The sequence below is a fragment of the Heloderma suspectum genome, chromosome 1, assembly GCF_057233095.1.
Source record: "Heloderma suspectum isolate Gila_16-S chromosome 1, 16-S_ref, whole genome shotgun sequence".
NCBI classification, from domain to species: Eukaryota; Metazoa; Chordata; class Lepidosauria; order Squamata; family Helodermatidae; genus Heloderma; species Heloderma suspectum.
The window spans coordinates 118,787,933-118,812,972 of NC_139458.1; the positions used below are offsets into that span (position 1 = coordinate 118,787,933).

At 42.0% G+C, this 25,040-nt stretch overlaps 1 protein-coding gene across 26 annotated transcripts in view; it reads right to left on the reverse strand.

The window, feature by feature from the left end:
- The window catches only part of SOX6 (SRY-box transcription factor 6), a 613,575-nt gene that overhangs the window by 17,860 nt on the left and 570,675 nt on the right, over window positions 1-25,040 (reverse strand). For 20 of the 26 annotated variants that reach the window (XM_084855012.1, XM_084855004.1, XM_084855009.1 and 17 more), the window contains 2 exons: window positions 6,221-6,454; window positions 2,063-2,279 (listed from right to left, as the gene is read on the reverse strand). In XM_084855012.1, the coding sequence (XP_084711138.1) occupies window positions 2,063-2,279; window positions 6,221-6,454 (451 nt within the window). The remainder of the gene's footprint in view (window positions 1-2,062; window positions 2,280-6,220; window positions 6,455-25,040) is intronic. The other 6 variants (XM_084855021.1, XM_084855024.1, XM_084855025.1 and 3 more) reach the window with 1 other exon arrangement.

Below are 25,040 nucleotides of genomic sequence, written 5' to 3' on the forward strand. Positions count from 1 at the left end.
CCCTGAAAAAGGGAATGAGTGTTGTAAATCTAAATCTCACCAGGAAGTGATCTGACCATGACAAGGAAGTCAGAAAGAAAGACATCCAGGTCATCACCATCCTGCACAGTCAAGAATACAAAGAGTGTGATTCCATCATCATCTACATGTCTCATTCTGCCAAAGGTTGAAACCCTGGATGTCTGGGTGCATCTCTTGAGATAGCAATTGGAAAGCATGCCTTTTCTGGATTGGGCGAAGGTAAATCATGAATATGACGGTGTACTTCTAGAAATCTCAGGTCAGTTCCACAGTCAAACAGTGTCTGGTGAGTGGTGCAGGTAGTTGCCATCTGGGAATGTTTCCAGAAACTTTGGTATATGGATGTGGAGTTATAACAATGTGAAGAATGGAAGTTTTTCATAACTCTGATGTTCACCTACAGTAATATCTCTTTTTCAGCTTCCTTGCCTCTCTCGTGCCATTTCCCTTCAGATCCATGCACCCTTCAATTTGTGTGTACTGATCCTTGTACAACAGAAAAGGCTTGTGCCTCCTCCTTGGACCAGATTAGCACACATATGCATGCATGCATGCACACACGTGCGCCACCCACACAGTGATTCCATAGTCAGCAAGCTATGTTTTAGTATACAGAGTAGATGGACCTATTGGCTTATCATATTTCAAGGTATCTAACCCTCATCATATTTCCAGATATCAAAAACTGATTTAGACAAAAGCCCACACTGCTGTGGATGATACCACAAAGTAATTGGCTGCAATACAAATCTTTCATGCCAAGCCAGAAACAAGGTACAAAACTAAGCAGTAAAGGTCAATTAACTGGATGTGAAGCCCGCAATAAAAGACTATTGTGATTAGAGGAATAAACAGAACATTGTGAATCTAGAAGGGCTGCCAAGAGAAGTCTCTTTCTTAAATTGCCAGAAACACATTGTGCTGCATCAAGCATCCAAGATATTTTGTTGTTGATGACAAAGACGGAGATAAATCCACTGAGACACCATTGTTTTAGTGAGTTGCTGGCCTAAGGTTACAGAAATATGCCACTGTATACTGTTGAAAAGTCTAAGATGACACTTATAAAGAGATTCCTTGAATCTCTCTTGGAAAATCCACTGTTTAATCTGGTGTTGGATTAAAATTCAGAGTCAGTACTGAATTCAGCAGAAACTTACTCAGAAACCAATCTGGAAAACCTATGGAGACACACTTGCCCCCTGTGCATACCCTGGGCACAACAGAATCTATAGCAGGGACCAAGTGGATATCTCAAAATATGCTTAAGTAGATAGTAACACTTTGTCTTACCCATACATGCCGTAAGAGTGAATGGACTTCCTAGATTTGTATGAAGCATGGAGAAAAAACTGAAATCTAAAAAACTGGGTGGGGCACAGAGTGGTAAAGAAAAGCATTTGCCCCTGCTGTAAATCCTGTGGACAACAAGGTATTTTCATGACCTCATTGTGGCAAGTCCTAGCTTTAGCAACAGTAGCCCACTTATAAGAGGGTTTACAATGAGGAAAAGTATTAGAACAACAGAACAATCAGTTTACACTGAATGAACATGGGGTGAAAGGAGTAGAACAAAAGAGGAACAGGAAAAAGGAAGAACCTCCAGCTGAGTGGACAGAAGGTATGGAACTGATAGAAGTGATATCCAATTAAGTAGGCAGCTGCTTCAATCAGACTCTTCTGAACTAATGGGCCCAAATGATCCAGTTTGCTCTACACTGTTTCTAAAGACAGTTGTACACTATGTTGCTTGTTGCTTGTTTCACAGCAACTGTGGAGGGAGTCTTGGAGTCTTTATTCCATCTAAAAATAATAAAAATGCTAGTGATTCCCACTAATGCATTTGTAGGAGTCTTGTGGGTGGTTTACCAAATTACCATCAGTGTACACCAGAAAAGGCTAAAACAGATTTTGTTCAAATCATGGGCTAGAATAGATAAGTGAATCTTAGACAAGAATCCCAATCCTATTGGAAGGAAAAGGTTTGGGTTGTGCTGGGGTTGACACAGAATGCTCTAGTGAAAACAGTTATAGTACATACCCTACAGTAAAAAATTGCCTCATCTCCTGCCTTCGAGATCTCATGAGCTGTTTATATTCTCCAATACGCAGTTTCTTGCCGTCAACGATGCAGGTGCGTTTTGGTCGAGGTTTATATTTGTAATTAGGGTACTTCTCTAGGTGGATTTTACTTAGCCGTGCTTGCTCTTCATAGTAAGGTTGTTTCTCTTGGTTTGACATAGATTTCCAGCGGGAGCCTGCATAGGAAAAGATGTCAGTGAGCTCTCAAGTCAGCTTGTCTGAGGGATAATTCCATGAAGCTCTAAACCAGAGGTGGGGGACCTGTGTGCTTCCAGATGTTGCTGGACTACAACTCCCATAATCCCTGACCATTGGCCATGCTGGCTGGGGCTAATGAGAGTTGGAGTTAAACAAATCTGGAAAGCCTCAGGTTCCCCACTCCTGCTCTAAAGAATCCTTTCTGCCACTGTTCACTTCAATGTACCATACAAACCAACCAAACTGACACTAAGAATCTGGAATCCACTTCCAGAGCCAGTGGCGTGCTTCATACTGTATAAAGCATCTTACCAGTCTTCTGACAATTCCCTCAGATTCTCAAGCAGACCCAGGTTTTCCATTATTTCTCCTTTACAATCCAAGTAATAGAAACTAAATGACCTACAAACAGGATATCGCAACTGGTCACAAATGTGACATCACAAAAAAGGATGCAGTCATAACACTTGTCAGAGAAACACATATTCTCTAAGTTCACAAAATGTTTCTAACAGCACTGGTGAGATTGTTCTTGATCTATTCCTTGAATAAAAAAAACTTTGATTCATAGGCCTGGTTTGCAACTTTGTATTTTTTAAACCCCAGGTTATCGTGAATGAGCCAATATGTGAGTCCACTGTTGCTTGATCATTCCCATTTGGCTCCTCCTGCAAGCAGGAACTGTTGAACAACCCAGGATCACTCTGTTCTTGGCTTGGTTAACATTACATCCAAACCAGAAACCCTGGCTTGTCTCTCCCGTGACAAATCAGACGTTGTTATTTCAAGAGGCCTTCCTTGTGTGACCAGCCACAGTTTATTAAATTCCACCGTATTGGGATTTGTCTTTTTAAAAAATGGTATAGCTCTTTTAACCTGCTGTTTTATTCTTTTACCTTGCTGTTCACCACTCCGAAATCTTCTGATGTGGAGTGGTGTACAAATATTGTAAGTAAGTAAGTAAGTAAGTAAGTAAGTAAATAAATAAATTAGAGTCATAACCCAAGAACAAACCCCAGGGACTCATTGAGCTGTGTGCACTAGCATTTAACCACTCCGAAATCTTCTGATGTGGAATGGTATATAAATATTGTAAGTAAGTAAGTAAGTAAATCAGAGTCATAACCCAAGAACAAACCCCGGGGGACTCATTGAGCTGTGTGCACTAGCATTTAAAAAACCCTGGGTTGGTATTGCGTGTGAACTGGCCCATATATATATATATATATATATATATATATATATGATTAATTTATTAAGAGACACTATAAAGAACTACATGAATAGTACCATACACCCCAGTGGGTTCTGGGTCTGTATTTCTCAAACAGGTACCCTAAATGCCTTATGGCACCCCCCCCCACACACACACACCCTTCTGAAACTGAGGGAACATTCAAAAGCTTATGATATGGCACAGGGGGCTATTGTTCAAAGAAAAAATTGCAAAAATCCCACTGGACATACCCAAGACCTTGAGAACCCCCGAAATGGCTCTTTGAATCTCAGCTGTATTACTTAGAAGCTTGTTTGAACCATAGTCACTCTATTCATCTTCAAAAGGTTTTCCACATTGCTCGTACATGCATATTTTGCTAGTAAGAATCTAGCAAAATATGCGTGTAAGATAAATTTGTATTATTATTATAATGAATATCATCCATTCTTTTATTATATGCTTATTTCTATACCGCCTCATAGCTGAAGCTATCATGACCTGAATCTTAGCAACAAGTTGCTTATTCACAAAATTAGAGATGCCCCATCCTATGCTGCAACCATATACACAGTTACCTGCAAGCAACCCCACTGAATTCAATGGGACTTAATTCTGAGTAGACAAATACAGGATTGTGCTGTTAAGTGTCTTTAATTTAGATGCCCTTTGCTATTGGCTCCCTGACCTTTACAAATCCCATTACATGTTATAATCATCCAGCCAGATGCAATAAGTACACTGAGCTGCACTTAAAGTTGTATTCGAAATAAAGTGGAAAGTACGTTTGCAATGCTCTTCACTTCTTTAATTACTATAAACATACATCACAAACTGCACTAGTAAAAGACAAAAAATATAGCACAGTTTACATCGAAGGAAGAAAAGAATTCAGGTCCGTTGTATTGTTTATAAAGAGCTACCTAAACAGTGAAGAAAGATTTGTAAAAAATAAAATAAAAAGGAGCTTACAGCTGGTTAAAATGATTACAGCTGTGGTAAACGTGGGTGGAAGCTATTCTTTTACCACGAGCTTTTATACATCAACAAATGGAAAAGTTGTATAAATATTATCCAGAGTCAGCAATGCTCTGTTGTCAGTTCTAATATTTCAGACTCTTTTTTGTCATTGTCCTGGAAAATGTGCACAGATATTATATGTAAATTGACTCTTTCATTCTCATGGTGGTGGGGCAACTCCTGGCAGGTTATACCCCTTTTTAAAAAACATATGATTGCTGGCACTTCTGAGATATTTATACTGAATGTTTACATTTTAATGAATCCTGTTACTATACTCGTAATAGGTTTTTTTTGGTCAAAGAATGCACACAAATAATATAGATTCTATATAGTTGCCAAGACTAGAACAGTGCAGGTTTTATACAAAACTGAAAGGCTATTCATATAACTTACTAAAAATGGCAGACAAATATGAAAACTTCAATGTAAAACATTGCAAGTTTTAAGAACAGAGTTACATTTGTTTCTACTTTTTTTTTACCTAAGGAAAAAAAGCAACTAAGAAAAACAACTTTGTTAAAATGTATAACAATGTACAATAAAATAACTGCAGATGACACTTGATTGGTACTAGTATTTATTACGAGTAACATTTAAAATCTTCCTTTCACTTCAAAGACTTGGTGGACAAATATCAGTTTAAACATTTCTTTACTCATTCTCATGTATGCTTTTAATTCTCATGTGAGGTTTTCAATTTACTGCTTTTGAAAAAATCAGCAGATCTGTTATTGTGAGATAAAACCTAAGCACTGGCAAATCGTACACGTTATGCTGGTTAACTTTTATTTTTCTAAAGCAGGGGTGGACACCTTGTAGCCCTCCAGATGTTGTTGGACCGCAATTCCTGCCAGACTTAGAGAGCACAGCTAATGGTGAGGAATGATGGGCATTGCAGCTCAACATCTGGAGGGCCAAAAGTTGACCACCCCTGTTCTAAAGAATTAAGTAAAATGAACTTGAGACGCTTTAGTTTTGTATTCTCATGGCATTTTCATTTTTTTTTTTTTTGCAATGAGTTCAGTGTTGAATACTTTAATTTAGATGCTATGAAATCTGCAGACTATGCAGTTTGAACATTCTACTCATTGCCACAAACACTTGAATTTACATTGAGTTAAATATTTTCCCAGCATAAAAAATTATTAGTCAATTTTCTCTTAAAGAAAGTTCACATTTCTATTCTACCATGATTTCTAAAATAGGGTTGCAATAGGATACTAGAGTAACCCATGAACAAACAGTTGCTCTTTACCTCAGATGGAAACTCCAAAGGAAATTCAAACTTTTTCTATCTGCAGAAATCTCATCTTCATAGTTTGTTTGCGTATGGCTCTCCTTCTTTACATAGGAGAGTGTATCAATCATTTTTTTCCCATAGCAGCCTTAAGCATATGTACCTTAGCTTTTACTTCACTGGCTATGGTTCAGAGGACTGTGAGCACACCAAGCCTGCTATAAAAAGGCAAAACATTCAAGCTTCCAAAGGTGTGAAGAGATTGTTTGCTGGTCCATATCCAGCTACTGGAATTCCCATGTTTGCAGCCTTCTGCAGTTCAGCAAATCTCTTCAATTTACAAATCCAAGACATTATTTCCTCTTGCTATTCATAATGTACATTCAAAATCACAACGCAATCACTAGTTTTGTTTCTGCAATTATTTATCATTTTGTACTTACCAAGAATTTTGCTAATGTTGGAGTTGTGCATATCAGGAAAAGCTTGAAGAATTTTTCTGCGTTCATCCTTTGCCCAAACCATAAAAGCGTTCATTGGTCGTTTGATATGTGGCTCGCTGCTACTTCGGCCCCGGGCATCCCTGTAGACTCGAGCTTCAGCCACAGTGGCGCCTCCTGTTGGCCAACAATAATACTGCTGTAGTTTAGCTGCAGAGCCATTCATTGCTTTACTTCCTGTAATATCAGGGCAGGAAGAAACAAGATGGATGCAAACATTATTACATTATCTGGATTCTGGGACAACTACCTATCACCTGCTGATGTTCAAGTTCTCACTTCCTGCTTCCAGATCCATGAGACAAAGCAAGTCTAAATTGATATTTGAGTATGATCACTCATGTTATTTCCTATGATAGTTCTAGGAGCTAATGAGATTGAGAAAATTCAGAGATAAGGACATAGTAAGTCTCTTCATTAAAATATGGAGCCTATACTTTCTGTGCCCTAGTTATACAGGTAAACAGGAAAAGAAATAATTCAAAAGTCATCCATTCAAAGTGACTTCTTGGTGCGTGTGTGTTTTAAATAACACTATTAAACATGGAAAGCAGGGCAAAATGAAGTTTAAATCTATATGTTATAACAGTGCCCTGCTAGCTATAACTCTTTATCTTATTCTTCAATGTGTAGTTTGTTCAAACTAGTCATTACCCAAATGGTTTGAATGTCACCCAGGATTTTTGAATAAATGAGGCTATAAGTACACAGAACAGAAGTCTAATTATTCTAGGTGGTTAGCTTTGTTAATTTACATTTCTTTCACTGAGAAATGTATTGAGGTATCCCCTTTCACAGGATTAATACTAGTACCAGTGCTTCTAACTGTCTGATCAATTACTTAACGTTTCATTATTTACTTATATTAGCATGAACTCCATTGCTACCTCCATTGTTCCCAACTCTAACGGAGACGCATCCAGATGGACCCTGAGATGCTTTTCATCAAGGTTACTCCGTCCATCTCATGAAGCCAAATTATTCAAGTAGGCTACAAAGCATGAGAGATACATGCAGAAATGGGAATTATATCATGCAACTAAGCTCTGAGTTTGATAGCTTTGTGACCCCTGACTGAAATATTTGTAAATTATTATTGATATACTCTTTAAATACTAGACTACATTTGTACAATAACAAAGTGATATGGATAATTCTTAACTAAATGTGCATAAAAACAACAAAACATATCCCTCACGTGCAACAATTATGACAGGACTGAAAAGAAAGTGAATTGTATTTCAGGTCTTTCCCCTCCGTTTCAAATACTTATATGACAAATCCTCAGTGGCTACGAAATGACATAGCTTGATGAAACCTAAACCAATGTAAATCAGTAAAGCTCTGTTGACTTCACAGTGGAGGGATGATTTACATCAGATCAGGATTTGAATCCATATTTTAAATTATGTAGAATCTAACTCTGCCAAATTGCTGTAAAAAAAACCCCATATCTGTACTTTAAGGAACACAGTAATTATTTTTGTTGTTTTGTGTAGGCAATTCATTTTCATGGATAAAATCTTAGGGACAGAGGATGCATAACTAATATGCTACCTTTTTGCCACTATGCCCACAGTACATTAATTTCATTTAAAATGCACTGACCATACAGGATAAATTGATTTCACTTTATATGGTGTTGACAGCCATGTTTATTGTGCAGTGAAATGTAGTGTAGCTTCAAGCTGACAATATCCATCAACACAGGGCAATATGCTGACTGCTGGGCCAGATGAAGACATACATTACCCTGGAAGCAAAACACTTATTTAGATGTGACACTGTCTTCTCCTGAGGATCACCAGGATAATTTATGAAGCCCTCAATACCATTACTTTAAAACTGACACCAGTTCCGCAACTGCACACAGATAAAAGACGACAGGTCTGCTGTGAATGTCAGATGCAGAAGTATTTTAATAGGAGCCTAAGTCTAACTACTGTGCCGTGACTGTTCAGCATTTACTAGCTGTGACTATTACTGCAGCCTCTCCATCATAACATCGAGTAGATTGAAATGTTCACCTAATCCAAAACCAATAGGGTCAAAGTGGAGTCTTGCTAGTTGCTACAGAGGTTTAGTAGGTTAGACCGAGCTCTGCATATGCAGTTCTTTTCACAATCATAGCAGTCTTAATGGGGTTGTCAACTTGCTATGTTTTGTTGTCTTATGAGTGTGAAATAAAAAAAAATATCAGTACACATTCATATCTAAATTCCAAAATGTGCAATGAGAATGGATGAAACAATAATCCCAGGAATACAAGGCTGATTGATATACCAGTGATCTTCCACTCCTGCATCTATGTTTTCTTGATTAAATTTTCTTTAATTTTTGTGAACTGCCCAGAAAGCTTTGGCTATTGGGCAGTATAGAAACAAACAAACAAACAAACATGTAGCACAAGCATTTATGCAAGGATTTATGTAGGGCCTTAACCATCAAGCACATGAATAGTTCTAAGAGCTACACAACAGAATCTCAAAAATAAGAAGTGGACTCAAGGAAGCTGATTGATTAATGAACCATTCCCTCACAGCCTCATTCAGGCCCAATCTACATATACTGAACCAGTGTTTGGGATTAGTAGTGGTTTTTATTTTTTTATTTTTTAGAATTTATTGTATGCCACCCTGGAAGTTTTTATCAAAGGGCAGCCTGTTACCATTATCAAATAGAGAAAGGTCAAAACAGCATCTCTTGATTACTTTTACAAACCACTACCATAGTCATGTGATTCTTCTGCCTGGTCACTACCAATTGCTGGTGGTGGTAATGTGTGAACTCTACCCAAGAATTGAATGTTTTAAATTTACAATATTTTAAATTTCCCTTCATTCTGTTTAAAATTCCAGAGTGCTGTGCAATCCATTAGATTACAACAAAAAATACAACAATAAAACAACAGGATCACAAAACCAGCTCTGAACTGGACCAACATGTGGACTCCCACACTGAGCTGTGCAGTTTAATTTATTTTATTTATTTACTAAGGGTTGGATCCAGCTTCTTTTCCACTGGCAGGAGCATTCCCTGAGCAGATTTCCACTCAGAACTCTCCCATTGGCAGAAAGCAGGGAAAGGTGATCTTTGGTCATTCCCTCCTCCCTCTGTATTTCCCCAGTGCCACCTCCCACAACTCTCTAGACCAGATTTGGAGGAGACATAGAGAACTGCAGGGGGAGGGGGAGAATTAACCAAGCTCATTGCTGCCTCCATTCTGTGAGTGGGATTCCTCTGCTGAATCAGAAACTTCCCATGGATGGAAGGAGCCCATCTGTCCAAGGGTCGCAGATTCAGGATCCAACCCATAATTCACGTAGCTGCCCCATAACACAAGTTATATGGATTACTCACAAAACAAATACAACCCAACAGAAACTGATTTCACAGAAAGGCAAACAGAAATTTGCAGGCCCTGACACTACTATTTTTGGTGATATGTAAAAACCTGGCTTTTTAAGAAGGCGTTTGTTTAAACATTTTACTAACCCTTGAGCCCTTGTCATTAACTGCTGTTTTTTAAAGCAACATTATTGTTGTTGTGTATTTATTTGGGGGTTTTAAGGCTGTTTTAAATATTGCTGACTTCTTTTGTTCACCGCCTTGAGTTCCCTTTCAAAGAAATAGGTGGAATGTAAGCTTTTAAAATAAATAAATACCCAAGATATGTGACCAAGGAGATGTACCAAATGGAATAAAGGGCTTGCATGACCATCAGACTTTCAATAGACTATACCACTGCCTGTATTCCTTTTCCCCTGTCTGCTGTTTGGACCAGAAAAAAAATCACATGGAGATTGGCACAATTCCTTGCAGGTGTCAGGGAGGCTGAATCAGCATACCAGACACCCCAAAAGCTCCTGAAAGGAAAAATGCTTACTCGGGTTCCTTAAAATCTTCTACAGAAACAATAAATATATTGAGGCCATTGAGTCTGTTATCATGTCTTTACAATCATCTTGGTCTAATATTGCAAACTCAATACAGGTGAATGACCACTATACATTTCTTCACTTCTGTTGTAATCAAAACAATAGAAATATTTACAGAATATAAACTGTAAGTTACTTGGAGGTATTATAACCTGAGGCACATTTATTAAAGCAATGAATCCCCCCACCCCCTGGGCATTTTATTTCAGTGTTCTTTTGTTAAGAAACAATTCTTAATTAGAGTCATAAATTACAAACAGACCAAGAAAGTCATGAAACTTCTATATCCATCTGCCTTGAGCAAGCCTACACTTGAAGGATTTGGAAATGAAGCCAGTAAAACCTTGAATTTCTCTGCTTGATCTCTGAGTGAATATTTGTGCCTCGGCCCAAGGGCTGCCAAAAAAGAATGTGTGTTAAATGAGCTTTTCTGCAAATAATTAGCAGTCACGTAATGTGCCTGTGTTCCTAAGCATCTTACCACTCCAGGAGGATGTTTAAAATACTGTAAATTATGAATAATGCTTCTGTTTATAACATTTATTATACCAGAGATCAAAAATTATTATTTCACTCAGGCTATAGTGACTTTGGGGGAAAAGTCACAGATGCTGTATGCATGCTTCTTGCAAGCTGAAACCTATAACAATAAGAGTTATTTTGGATTACACATCATTGCTAAAGCACTTTAACATCAGTCAGAAAAAATTGTCAGTCTTTAAAAAAAAATTAAAATCTGCCAGTTGGCAGGCTGTTTGGCACAGAGCACACAAGCCACTTAACCCCAGTATTTTTCATGTCATGGTACTGTTACTTTAAGAAGTTCAGCATGGCCCAGTGTAAGTTAAAGAACTTGCAGCATCCGCTAACTGGGAAAATACACAATGAGCTAGCTTTTCCTGAGGTCATTAGCATTTTGTCATGTACCTAGGACAGAGATTTAGCAGAATGACTCAAGCCAATAGCATTAGGTGCCTCACAATTAGTTTAGGCATAGTAATTAATAAGTAGATGTGAATACACCTCATAGCAAGGAGTCATCCCTCCAGGGCCTTGCATAATTATTGATAAGTGTAGTGATTGGATGGAGACTCCCTTCCCTTAAGCACTGCAATCCCAAGGAAGTATTGCCTTGATTAGATTTAGCCCATCCTGGGTAGGATTTGGAAAAGCATTAGCCCTATTGACACTGCTGTCTACCTCAACCAGATGGTATCTCCCCCTCTTTTGTCTGTTTTGTTTATGTTGGATTCAATAGCTTTTGTCCCTTTGGTCCCTTTCTTGAAGCCCTATAATCCCCCCACCCCCACGCTCAGGTACCCAAGCTGTTCCTGGCCTGCCCTACAAAGTCTGGACACCACACTGCTGAAATCACTTGGTTCCTGGACTCCAAAGTTCTGGATGTTACTTTGCTGAAATTGCTAGCTGAAACCACTTGGTCCCTGGCCTATCCCCCACAGACAGGGCATCACACTACTGAAATCACTTGGTTCCATGACCTTCCACAAGGTCAATACCTCTGCTCTTGTTTGCATGACACACGTGCAGTGTCCTGGTTGCATCTGTTCGCTGTCGCTCCCCCACTGAAGCTGCTTTCAAGCCACAGAACCCAGGTTCTGTCATACAGCCCCATTACCCTTTTCCCAGATTACCTAGTTCTGGTCACCTGTCCCCTTGCTCGAGCAAAGACCTTAGCCACCATAGCTAGGAGCCTTGCCTGAGCCTTCTTTCCACAGCAAACTTAAGTGTTTCCTTACACCCAGCACTGTCTTCAGAAATGATCTATCGGGATCCATGGGAAAGGTAACTTCCAGACCCTATCCTATCCTCTGGAGGTCCTTTCCCTATGCATTGTAGCCTCCAACCCTGTACCTGCTTTTTCTTTTGTCTGCGTGTGACTGTGCATAGGAATTAGGTCTATCTTTTAAACCAGTTAATGCTCTGCCACTTGTGGGAACGTTCATGGTTAGGCTTCCCCCCCCCCTTTTCTGTGCCTCCTCTTTATGCCTTTTGTGGTCAAGCAATTCTTCTGGAAGAGTTGGTTGACAAACAAGTGATCAGGAACAAATGCCTTTGTTGGACTTGTGAATCTGGATTCTGCACCCATTCCCCCAAGAGGAAGCTGGGAGAAGCAGGTTGCATACAACAAGGTGCTGGTAAATGGTGTGCGTTTAATATAGGTACCCAATTCATCCCGTCTCTTGTCTCAGTGTCTTTGTGCAAGAAGAAGCCACTGTGCTCTGCCCACGACTAGAAACAAACAGCTGTAGGTCTCCTTTGCCTACACAGTCTCACCTTTTTCTTTCCCCTTGCCTCAGTCCTTCCCTTTTCTCTCTCCCAGAACACCCTACAAACCAGATTTGCTTACCCCACACTTCTTCAGCTCCTTAGCATCATAGTCCAGCCCATTAAAACCCAGACTTACCACAGATGTCCACAACCTAGTCTTCCATGCAGCCTAGTCTTCTTAGACCCCAATCACACATTTGAGCTCATTTCCCCACTTTTCAAACTCTGCTCATGGATGCCCATTTTGTTTTTGGTTCATTTGCTTGATGTGTGTAGGTTTCTACTAATTTCTGCTAAATTCTACCAATTTAGCTAATTTCCAGTGTAATTATTGTGTATATTTTTTATTCCTGTGTGTTCGATACATAACCCCAGTTTAGGAAAAAAAAACGGTTTCATTGGGATGAATCTGCCAAGATGCGCTACAACGAACTTGCAAAGGTCTCTTAAACACATGTGTCTCTGAATGTGCGTATCCATGCTTGAGTGTTCAAGGAGGACATTTGTTAATACTATGGAATTTCAGTTTTACAATCTATAATCTTGTCCTGAGCTGCCAGTTACAATAGCAAGCTATCCAGAAAACAAAAATGATTAGAGAGAAATATAAATTAGTTACAGGAGGGAAAACAACAATGGAAAGTTATAAGAAGATAAAGATTTTGTTTTGGCTCAGAAAGCAGGGGGAGTTCCAGTAGAAACCTGACATTCTTTTATGGGCCTCCCAATGATGCTTGGAAGACCACAGCTGGTGCCTAAAAAAATTCTGTTCCAAATAGTATGCAGAAAATGCACTCACTGGAGACAAAATAAAAACACTTGTTTGTCTTTAATGACTAACAGGCCATTTGCAAGTGTACTGTTTATAATGCGGTCACAGAAGCGTACTTTGACTTCCGGAATTCAGAATCTGGTTAGGATTCAAAATAGCTACAAAAGTAGTAAGATTTGGCTGTGCAAATGACTTTGTTTCACAGCTCAGGAAAACCTAGGGCTGTGAGAAGTAATTCTGGATTATCTTTTTATTCCAGTTATTTACTTTCTTTTTAGCTCAGTTTTAGATGTCTTGATGCTGCATAAACAGATTGGCAAAGACAGGCTGCAATTTAAGTGGGTACAAGTATCTCATTTCTAACACCTTTACCTGGAAGTAAGCCCCATCAATTAAAATGAAATCTACTGCCAAGTAAGAATTCTTGGGTGAACTTCCTGAAACCCTGATCATAAATACATTTACTTGAAAATAAGTCTCATTGACTTTAGCAAAACTTACTGTTATATCAGTGCTAAGAATCAGAATCGAAAGCTACCGTTGGCTCAAACAATGTAATTTACCTCATATATTAGATGTAAATCAAAAACATTTAGGAGGATAAGACCAAACAAACTAAAAACAAACTGCGGAGTTCAGAGCAGCCTCCTCTGTTGCCTGTCTGCCTGCACAGCCAAACTCTGCCATCTTTTTTACATAAATCAAATAAGCCAATATATATGAGCCAACCACTATTTGTAGCATATCTGACATTGTACACAGATAGGAAACACACACACACACACACTGAAGGATTCATTTTGAAGTGACAAAATTTGCTGTTCTTCCATACCCAGCACCTTTCTGATTCCAGAGAGTGTAGGAAAACTTTTCACCTTTATGATATCATAGAAAAGTGAGTGTGACAGACTTTTTGTACTGCAAGGCCTTTTGCAGCAAACATAAAGTGTGAAGAGCACATGCACATCCCTAAACACTCAGTCACTCAGCCATGGCTTCCAAATGAGTATCTACTGCATATGGGACACGTATCTATGCTGCAGATTGTATGTGTTCACTACAGAAAACATTAGAATAAAATGAGCATAGCTGCATGAAGCACAACTACTGTGTAAAATGTGAAGTTGTCCTTTTAACTAGCGTGGAACATTTAGTTGTTGTTGTTGTTTATTTGGTCAGTTGCTTCCGACTCTTCGTGACTTCATGGACCAGCCCACGCCAGAGCTTCCTGTCGGCCGTCGTCACCCCCAGCTCCCCCAAGGTCGAGTCCATCACCTCTAGAATATCATCCATCCACCTTGCCCTTGGTCGGCTCCTCTTCCTTTTGCCTTCCATGTTCCCTAGCATCAGCATCTTCTCCAGGGTATCCTGTCTTCTCATGATGTGGCCAAAGTACTTCAGTTTTGCCTGTAATAACATTCCCTCAAGTGAGCAGTCTGGCTTTATTTCCTGGAGTATGGACTGGTTTGATCTTCTTGCAGTTCAAGGCACTCAGAATTTTCCTCCAGCACCACAGTTCAAAAGCATCTATCTTCCTTCGCTCAGCCGTCCTTATGGTCCAGCTCTCGCAACCATAGGTTACTATGGGGAATACCATTGCTTTCACTATGCAGACCTTTGTTGTCAGTGTGATGTCTCTGCTCTTAACTATTTTATCAAGATTTGCCATTGCTCTCCTCCCAAGAAGTAAACGTCTTCTGATTTCCTGGCTGCAGTCAGCGTCTGCAGTAATCTTTGCGCCTAGAAAAACAAAGTCTGTCACTGCCTCCACGTTTCCTCCCTCTATTTGCCAGTTCTCAATCAAGCTGATTGCCACAATCTTGGTTTTTTTTGAGGTTTAACTGCAACCCAGCTTTTGCACTTTCTTCTTTCACCTTCATCATGAGGTTCCTCAGCTCCTCCTCGTTTCAGCCATCAAAGTGGTATGATCTGCATATCTGAGATGGTTAATGTTTCTTCCAGAGATTTTAACTCCAGCCTTGGCTTCATCAAGCCCAGCACATCGCATGATGTGTTCTGCGTACAGGTTGAATAGGTAGGGTGAGAGTATACAGCCCTGTTGTACTCCTTTCCCAATCTTAAGTCCATTGTTTCGTTGTCTGTTCTTACCGTTGCTACTTGGTCGTTATACAGATTCCTCAGGAGGCAGACAAGATGACTTGGTATCCCGATCCCACCAAGAACTTGCCACAATTTGTTATGGTCCACACAGTCAAAGGCTTTAGAATAGTCAATAAAACAGAAATAGATGTTTTCCTGAAACTCCCTGGCTTTCTCCATTATCCAGCGGATATTGGCAATTTGGTCTCTAGTTCCTCTGCCTTTTCTAAACCCAGCTAGTACATCTGGCAATTCTTGTTCCATGAATTTCTGGAGTCTACCTTGCAAGATCTTGAGCATTACCTTACTGGCATGTGAAATAAGTGCCACTGTTCCATAGTTTGAACACTCTTTGGTGCTTCCCTTTTTTGGTATGGGGATATAAGTTGATGTTTTCCAATCTGTTGCCCATTCTTGTGTTTTCCAAATTTGCTGGCATATGGCATGCATCACCTTGACAGCATCATCTTGCAAGAGTTTAAACAGTTCACCTGGGATACCGTCATCTCCTGCTGCCTTGTTATTAGCAATCCTTCTTAAGGCCCATTCAACCTCACTCTTCAGGATGTCTGGCTCTAGCTCACTGACCACACTGTCAAATCTATCCCCAATATTATTATCCTTCCTATACAGATCTTCCCTATATTCTTGCCACCTTTTCTTGATCTCTTCTGCTTCTGTTAGGTCCTTGCCATCTTTGTTTTTGATCATACCCAATTTACCTCCGATGTTTCTAATTTTCTGGAAGAGGTCTCTTGTCCTTCCTATTCTATTATCTTCTTCCGCTTCCGCGCATTGCTTGTTTAAAAATAATTCCTTATCTCTTCTGGCTGACCTCTGGAATTTTGCATTTAATTGGGCATATCTCCCCCAATCACTGTTGCCTTTTGCTTTCCTTCTTTCTTGGGCTGCTTCCAGTGTCTCAGCAGACAGCCATCTTGCCTTCTTGGCTGTCTTTTTCTTTGGGGCGTTTTTTGTTGCCGCCTCCTGAACAACGTTGCGAACTTCTGTCCATAGTTCTTCTGGGACCCTATCTACTACATCTAGTCCCTTCAATCTATTCTTCACTTCCACTGCATATTCATGAGGAATATTCGTGAGCTCATATCTAACTGATCTGTGGGTCTTCCCTATTCTCTTTAGTCTGATTCTAAATTGTGCAATAAGATGTTCGTGATCTGAACTACAATCAGCTCCAGGTCTTGTTTTTACCAACTGCATAGATGTCCACCACTTTTGGCTACAAAGGATGTCGTCAATCTGATTTCGGTGTCAACCGTCTGATGAAGTCCATGTATAAAGTCGTCTTTTAGGTTGTTGGAAGAGAGTGTTTGTTATGCACAGTGAGTTGTCTTGGCAAAATTCTATCGGCCTATGTCCTGCTTCATTTTGTTCTCCCAGACCATGCTTGCCTGTAATTCCAGGTGTCGTTTGACTACCCACCTTAGCATTCCAGTCTCCTGTAATGAAAATAACATCTTTTTTTGGCGTACTATCCTGTAGGTGTTGCAGATCCTCACAGAACTGATCTACTTCTGCTTCTTCAGCATCTGTGGTTGGGGCGTATATTTGGATCACTGTGATGTTAAATGGCTTACCCTGAATTCGAATTGAGATCATTCTGTCATTTTTTGGATTGTATCCAAGCACTGCTTTAGCCACTTTATTATTAATTATGAAGGCTACTCCATTTCTTCTGTGGTCCTCTTGTCCACAGTAGTAGATCTGGTGGTCATCTGATGTGAAGTGGCCCATTCCAGTCCATTTCAGTTCACTGACACCCAAAATGTCTATATTTAATCTTGACATCTCCCCAATGACCACATCCAATTTGCCCTGGCTCATAGATCTTACATTCCAGGTTCCTATGGTGTGTTGATCTTTAGAACATCGGATTTGTCGTTCAGCACCAGCACCATCGGCTGCTAGCCGACCTTTCGGCTTTGAGCTAGTTGCGTCATCACATCTGGGGCTAGTTGAACTTATCCTCTGTTCCTCCCCAGTAGCATTTTGACCATTTTCCGACCTGGGAGTCCCATCTTCCGATGGTATACCAACATATCTCTGGTTGTACTGATCCATTTAGTTTTCATGGCAAGAATACTGGGGTGGGTTGCCGTTTCCTTCCCCAGGGATCGTATTTAGTCTGACCTCTCTGCCATGACCTTCCCATCTTGGGTGTCCCTTCACGGTTTAGCTCATGACATCATTGAGGTGCTCAAGCTCCAGCACCACTACAAGGTAACGATCTCCTTTGCTGAAGGAACATTTAGTTATCAGTCCTCAAAGTATTAATGTAGTAATGGGAAATGGTGGGGTTAAATTTTAAGTCTTTTCTATATTGTGTTGGAGGTAAAGGCTCCACCCTCAACCCGCTCTTGTGTTTTATTTTCATTGTTCTGTTCAGTTCTGTTTGTTTGTTCTGCAACAAGCAGCTTATAATTTGGGCCTACAGTGAGTAAATTCTGCCTTCTGTGAGGAAGTGAGGAACATTACAATTAATAATGGATGAAACAAGAAAAAAATAAACCACAAAATAAGAGCTTCTGAAGGTATGAGTCTACTGGATTCGACTATAGTCCCACTACAAAATACTATACCATATTTGGTAGCGAGATATCCTTCACCCTGCCCTTTTAAGTAAAGCATTATTCAGATGGGATTCAAAGAGCAAATGTTTCTGGATGAAGAACATTCAGTTTAAACTTGGGAGAAATGTATATGAATGATGTCTGGAATTCATTCTAATATTTAAGCAAGCTGTATTTATTTGATTTGTATTTATTCATCCAGTCAGATTCCAGGGGGGGTTACAATGGGCATGAATAAAACTATTCATACCAAAAACAAATAAAAAAACAAAATAAACCAGCAACATCCATAACAAATGAATAGACCCCGTCCTCCCTGCCCCTGCCAGGCGATCTTCCATCAACTGCCCTGTGGGAAGGATGTCAGAAGAGAGAGGGAGAGAGGCAGGTGAAGACCTCAGAGCCTACTCCAGCTGGACTCCCCCCACCCCCAGGGCCATCTTCCATCAACTGCCCTGTGAGAAGAGGGTAGATGACACCACACACCTGCTCCTGTTCCAGCTGGACTCTCCCCACCCTCAGGGCCATCTTCCACCAACTGCCCTATGGGTTTTTTTAAAAAATTGTTAATATTGTTTATTGTGATTTTATTATTTTTATGTTACTGGAAAGCTGCCTTGGTAGGATTTGTATCCTGAAAGGCAGCACATAAAGAACTGTAATAAATAAATTAATAAATGAACGAACAAGCAGGAAAGCGTTGCACTTCTATAGATGAGAAAAAATAGCAAACTAATTCCAAATAGCAGAATATATAATGTAGCAGAGGTGACACGGTACTATAGTTTGAAAACCATTTATCAGCACTTGGTTGTGATAGTCAGAACAAGCATTATTTGCAGAGAAGTCGTCTATTTTTCCTGTTACAGTCTCCATTCTCTTGAAACGTCAACAAGAAGAACCAAAGGGAATTCCCTAAGGTCCGCTCTGAGGAAACATAAACCTCTAATTCAATAAACTCTGCTACTGCACTGAAAAAGGCCTTATTATTGCAACATCCATATGGAGTCAATTGGACATTAATGACTAATCAATCCCTCCCCTTTCTATTCTACTTATAGTGTCACAAACCATGTTTAGATTAGACCATTTCCTGCTTAGGATCGCTCAAGATGTCTTTTGTTCTTCCAGGCTGCTCTGATGGAGGCAGCTTAAACAAACACACGGCCCAAGTGGTGCAAGAGTTATAAACTGCCATATGTGAATGAACAAAGGGGCCATACTAAAGCCTTTTGTGGTGTTTGTTAATGTTTTTCATCTGAGCTTAAAAAGACCTAATGACTTTGCGGTGAGCTGATGCATGTGGCTCGTGGCTTTGCAAAATGAAGGAAATTCTAGCCACTTAGATTTCAGCATATATTTTCCACTGTTCCTTGAGCTCAGTTTTGATGGCAACGAGTTTAACTGTTGTCATAGAATTACTTTTTTTTTTTTTACACTGGCAAATATGGCTCCCTCTTCTTAATCTTGAGAATAGTTTCTTTTACACAGGCAGAAACATTATACCTACAGAGTTATCCTGGTCTTGTCCATTTGAAAAGCAGAAATCAAAAGCAAGTGACTTTGTCTCCTAACTTAAAGGAAAATTAGAAGCATTTTCAGCATGTCACATCGTCAAGTTTGTATTAGTGATGGATGGTGATTGTTTTAATAAACTCTTAAACTATTTTAAATAGGCTATTTTTATCTCACCAAAGCCAACCAGACATGTTCAGTTCCATAAAACCCAAGGAATTTTTGTACAGACCACCACTACATGCTGCCTTTTTCACAAGAATTGTTGATTTCCTGAATATAGTTAACAGTAAAACTAACGTTCATGCAGAACATATATAAATTACTGTTATGTAAGTTGAACATTGCCAGGAAGAAGGCAATTGTTGCTGCATATAGGGACGGGGGAGAGGGGGGCTTTCGAACATCTGTGTTATCATAGGCTAATAGATCTATACATTCACTGTAATATATGGAGAAACACACCTCACTTTCATGAGCAAATTTTACCTTCACCCTGGTATGTTTATTCCCGATCTGCTGAATAACAAACTAGAATCATAGTTTATGCCCTTATTAAGGTTCAGTTCTCATGACTAACCTATATGTGGTAACCATTGCTCACACTGGGTGGGATTCAGAATCATATAGGGCAGAATCCAACACTGCCCTTGTGCACGCATCCAGCCCTGTCACTTCCAATCTGCATGTGGCCACTATCGCTTGCAGAACAGTGACTTTAGGGAATTGCAAACCCACCCCTGTGACCCCTGTCAGGGTTGTCCGGGTGCCTGCCCAGCCCCTGCCCCTGCTCGCTGGTCCCCAGACCATGCTCGAGCCCCTGCCTGCCCTCAGTGAGCAGGCTGCACTCACCCCGGCGGCCTCATCAAGCTCTGCAGTCGCCATTTTCTGAAAAATAAAATGGTGATCGCAAAAATGCACATATCTGCATATGCATGAAAATGTGCATTTTGCAAATGCACACATTTGTGTATGTGTGAAAATATGCATTTTCACAAATGCAAAATATGCACATTTTGCGATCACCATTTTATTTTTCAAAAAATGGCAACTGCGGAGCTCGACGAAGCTGCCAGGTTCAGTGAGGGCTGCTTGCCAAGTGTAGGCAGGGGGCGAGTGGGGGCAGAGGCTTGGTGATCGGGGCTCGGGGGTGCAGGCAGGGCGGGTTCTGCCAGATTACTGGATGAAATCGGGCACCTGCGCTATCCCTAAGTGATTCAGCACTTCTGGAGGGAAGCTGAAATGAGCAGAAATGGTAGTTTCTGGAAGAGGGTTAGGTTGGCGGAGCTTGCAGAAGGGAGCTCTGCCAAATTGCCCCTTCCAGAAATAAGCATTTCTGCTCATTTTGGGGCATGCCTCCAGAACTGCTAAACTGTCATTCCGCAAGTGGTAGGGGCCACTTGAGGACCAGAAGTGGCAGGGCTGGCTGCATACAGACCAGAATCAGTGACCAGCTCTGCTAGCGGATGGACAGCATTGGATTCTGCCCATAGGCTTGCAGAACTTTGCCCATAAAATGGGGATTTTCTGACTCCTCCCCTCATTACAGCTCCTTCCAACCTCCAAAACTGCTTCTGAGCATGAAGAAGGGTCTCTGAAATCCTATGTTTAGACACGGAGGCTGCAGCAGGAGGGATAAATCATGAGGATTTGGCAGTGCTGTCTTCCACAAAATTCCTTCCAAGTCTTTATGGATGGTACTGGTTGTAATGTGGAATGGTAGCTTCAGTTGCATAGGCTCCTTGTGTCTATTCCAGCTAGGGATGGTAGAGAATTCTGCCACGGATCTCGGGGAGGCCAAATGCTAGTGCATTCGGCCCCCCGAAATCTGTGGCGGAACGGCCTGCCCCCCCCATGGATCCACCCAGGACGAGACTTACCTGGGGCGGATCTTCCGGGCAGTGGCAGCGGCGGCTGAGGCGGCTGGTCTTCCGACCGGCTGCCACCGCCACCATTTGCAGGTGTGTGTTGTTTTTTTTACACCCACGTGATAGGCTACGTAAGTTTTTACGTAGCCTAAAACGTCTGGGGGGGGGGAAAAAGGCATACGCAAATGGCGGCGGCTACAGCCGCCACCATTTGCGTTCCTTATTTTGGGCCGTCTTAGTCTACGTAAATAATTACGTAGACTAAGACAGCGAAAATAAGGGGAATGCAAATAGTGTCCACTACACTATTTGCATTCCCCTTATTTTCGCCGTCTTAGTCTACGTAAATATTTACGTAGATTAAGATGTCAAAAATAAGGAACGCAAATGGTGGCGGCCGTAGCCGCCGCCATTTGTGTACGTGGTTTTGGGTTTTTTCCCAGAGGCCTCCGCGGCCGGAAATACGGCTGCGGACGGCTCTGGCCTGGCTGGGCCTGGCCGGCTGCTCTGCAGAGCCGCCGCGGAGCACAGCCGGCCAAGGAGGATTCCGGGGGGGAGGAACGGAGCGCCTCCCCCCCATCCAGGATTCCGGGGGGAGGGACGGAGCGCCTCCCCCCCATCCAGGATTCCTGGGGGAGGGATGGAGCGCCTCCCCCCCATCCAGGATTCCTGGGGGAGGGACGGAACGCCTCCCCCCCCACCATCAGCATAATCCACGAACAGGTAAGTGATTTTCGTACATCCCTAATTCCAGCGATCAGACAAATCTGGGACTTGGCTCCACCACTCAGTCCCTGACAGCCATCCAGCTCTAAGGCAGTGGTGAAGCTGGAACTAACCACAGCATACAATGCCATACCATATGCATATTGCCTAAATAATGGGTCCAAGGGCATGGCCCTTAACAGCCACACTTCCCCAGCATTTAGGAGCTTGGGAGGACATGGAAAGCCCTTAACACAACATTTAAACCCAAAGGTTTTTTGTTTATTTCTAAGTGTGTGTACAGTATGTGGTGGGGCCAGTATCCTAGTCACATTGGATAAATAAACTGGCACTCGGATAAACAATGGCAACATCATGCAAAAACAGGCCTAGGCCTCATCTACATAAAACCATTTGTGATAATAGATTAAAGAGTGGAACCTGCAACAAAGTATTACAGTGTGGAGTGCTCCTGTTCAGGGCTTCAGCCAACCTCCTTTCAGACATGCCATTCCATTCCCTCTTCCCCTGATGCTTCATCGCCCACCTCCAACAGTCTGTGTCCAATGACCATGCTCATTCCTCACTAGGGATGTTGAGGGCATCTGATTGCATCCGGGAGTCCATCCCGCCACCCCCGGATTACGCCCGCTGAGATGCTGTCCTCGCTTATACCCAGCTCACACCCATCACATCCCCCTCGTGCCCTCCTGGACTCAGCGTGGTTGGTCCAGTGAGTGCCCACCATTTTCCCTCCTTTATTGTCTGTGCAAAAAGGAAGTTTTTAAAAAATGTACATTTTTAAATATGTGCAGTTTGGGGCCAGGAAAGCTTAATGTGTACAGTATTAGAGGTATAATGCCTCTAATATTGTGCATATTAAGCTTTCCTGGCTTGAAACTGCACATATTTAAATATGCACATTTTTTAAAAAAAACTTTCTTTTTGCACAGACAACAAAGGTGGGAAGATGGCAGGCTCTCACTGGATGGGATCGCAGTGAGACCAGGTGACTCACCGAGCTCATGGGTGGCCTGAGCATGGGTCCGGGGGGAAGCGAGCAGGGTCTGTGCTTCTGCAGGCGCCTGGAGAACCTGAGCTGGGGTGTGTTCTCACATCCCTCTTTCTCACCAGGCTATTTTGGTTTCTTCCCCCCGCCCCGTCCCAACTTAGGGTATTTTTCTTTTCTTTTTTTGTACTTCTGCATACTTGGGGGTTTCCCAGAACCTTGTTATACGTCCTATATGTGCATGGATGGTGCTATTTTAGCTACATAAAGACGCATACTCAGAGAATAAGTTCCCTATTAGTATATAAATAGAAAGACAGGTTGCCACCTGTAACTGTAGTCCTTTGAGTGGTCACCTGTGCATTCACACACAGGGGCTCTGCGCTTGCGCAGAGCCTTGATTGAGGAAACTTCTATAGCTGAGGACTTTTGGCAAGAACCCTTTGCCTCACTGCCCCAGTGCCCAGTTCCCACTTATTCCCTCAGTTCCTTGAGACTGACGTTGTAGCCTCGGAACCGAAAAGAATTACCTTCGGTACCCAACATCGAACTTGAGTATGACACCAAAGAGGGGATACCAGGTGGCTTGTGTGAATGCACGAATGACCACTCAAAGAATTACTGTTACAGGTAAGCAACCTGTCTTTCTTCTTCGTGTTCTCTGGGCGAGTAGCAAACTAACTTACAAGGTGGTGGTCGGTGTCCTACTGCAAAACAGATGAAAGGATGGCATGACGAAAGGTACAGTCAGCTGTAACAAAGCCAAGCTGGGGCATGGGTAGGGATGTACGAAACTCACTTACCTTTTCGCGGATGTGATTCACAGGGGGGGGGGAGGCGCTCCGTCCCTCCCCCCAGAATCCTCGATGGGGGGGAGGCGATCCGGTCCTCCCCCCGGAATCCTGCCTGGCCAGCTCTGCTCTGCGGCGGCTCCGTGGAGCCGCCGGCCAGGGCCGTCCGCAGCTGGAGTTTGGGCCACAAACAGGCTGCTGCAGACACAAATGGCGGCTGCCGTAGCGGCCACCATTTGTATCCCGCCAGGCTGCCATGATAGGCTACATAAGTATTTACATAGCCTATCACGGCAGGACAAAAAAAATAAACAGCATACGCAAATGGCGGCGGCTACAGCAGCTGCCATTTGCGTTCCCTATTTTTCGCCATTTTATCCTACGTAAATATTTACATAGGCTATTACGGTGAAAAAAAGGGGAATGCAAATAGCATAGTGGGCGCTATTTGTGTTCTTTTCTTTTCTTTTTACCTTAATAGCCTACGTAAATATTTACGTAGGATAAAACGGCGAAAAACAGGGAACGCAAATGGCGGCTGCCATAGCTGCCGCCATTTGCGCACGTGTTTCTTTTGGGGGGGGTTGCTTGCTGTGATAGGCTACGTAAATACTTACGTAGCCTATCACAGCTTTGATGAGGAACTGAATGGCGGCCGCAGGGCGGCTGCCATTCACAAGTCAGCGCGGACGGCACCAGGTAAGTGCACCATCTCATGCGCCTTTCGTGGGTTGGGGGCTCCGTTTCGCATGCCTTTCGTGGGTTGGGGGGGTGGGATCTTCGTTCCGCCACAGCTTTCGGGGGAGCAGAATGCACTGGCATTCAGCCTCACCGAGATCCGTGGCAGAATTCTCTGACATCCCTAGGCATGGGACACTTCAGGGATGGCAGCCCTTCTGTCAAACGCGACCGATGTCACCACTGCATGAGTCGAGTGAGCTCAAACTGGGGCAGGCAGCTCATACAGTAAGTCAATAGTCTTTATGACCCAAGACATGAAGCACTGAGTCAAGAAAGGCCTTTTCGCTTGCCATCGTTACAGACAAAGAGGCGAGAAGACAGTGGAAACCATGCAATCCTCGACTTGTTGAAAGCCAAAGTGCAGTAGACATCAAGTGAGTGTAGGGTAGACTCCAAAGGCATAGCTGGGGAGGCAAAGAAAGCAGGCAGAGCAATGTCCTGGTT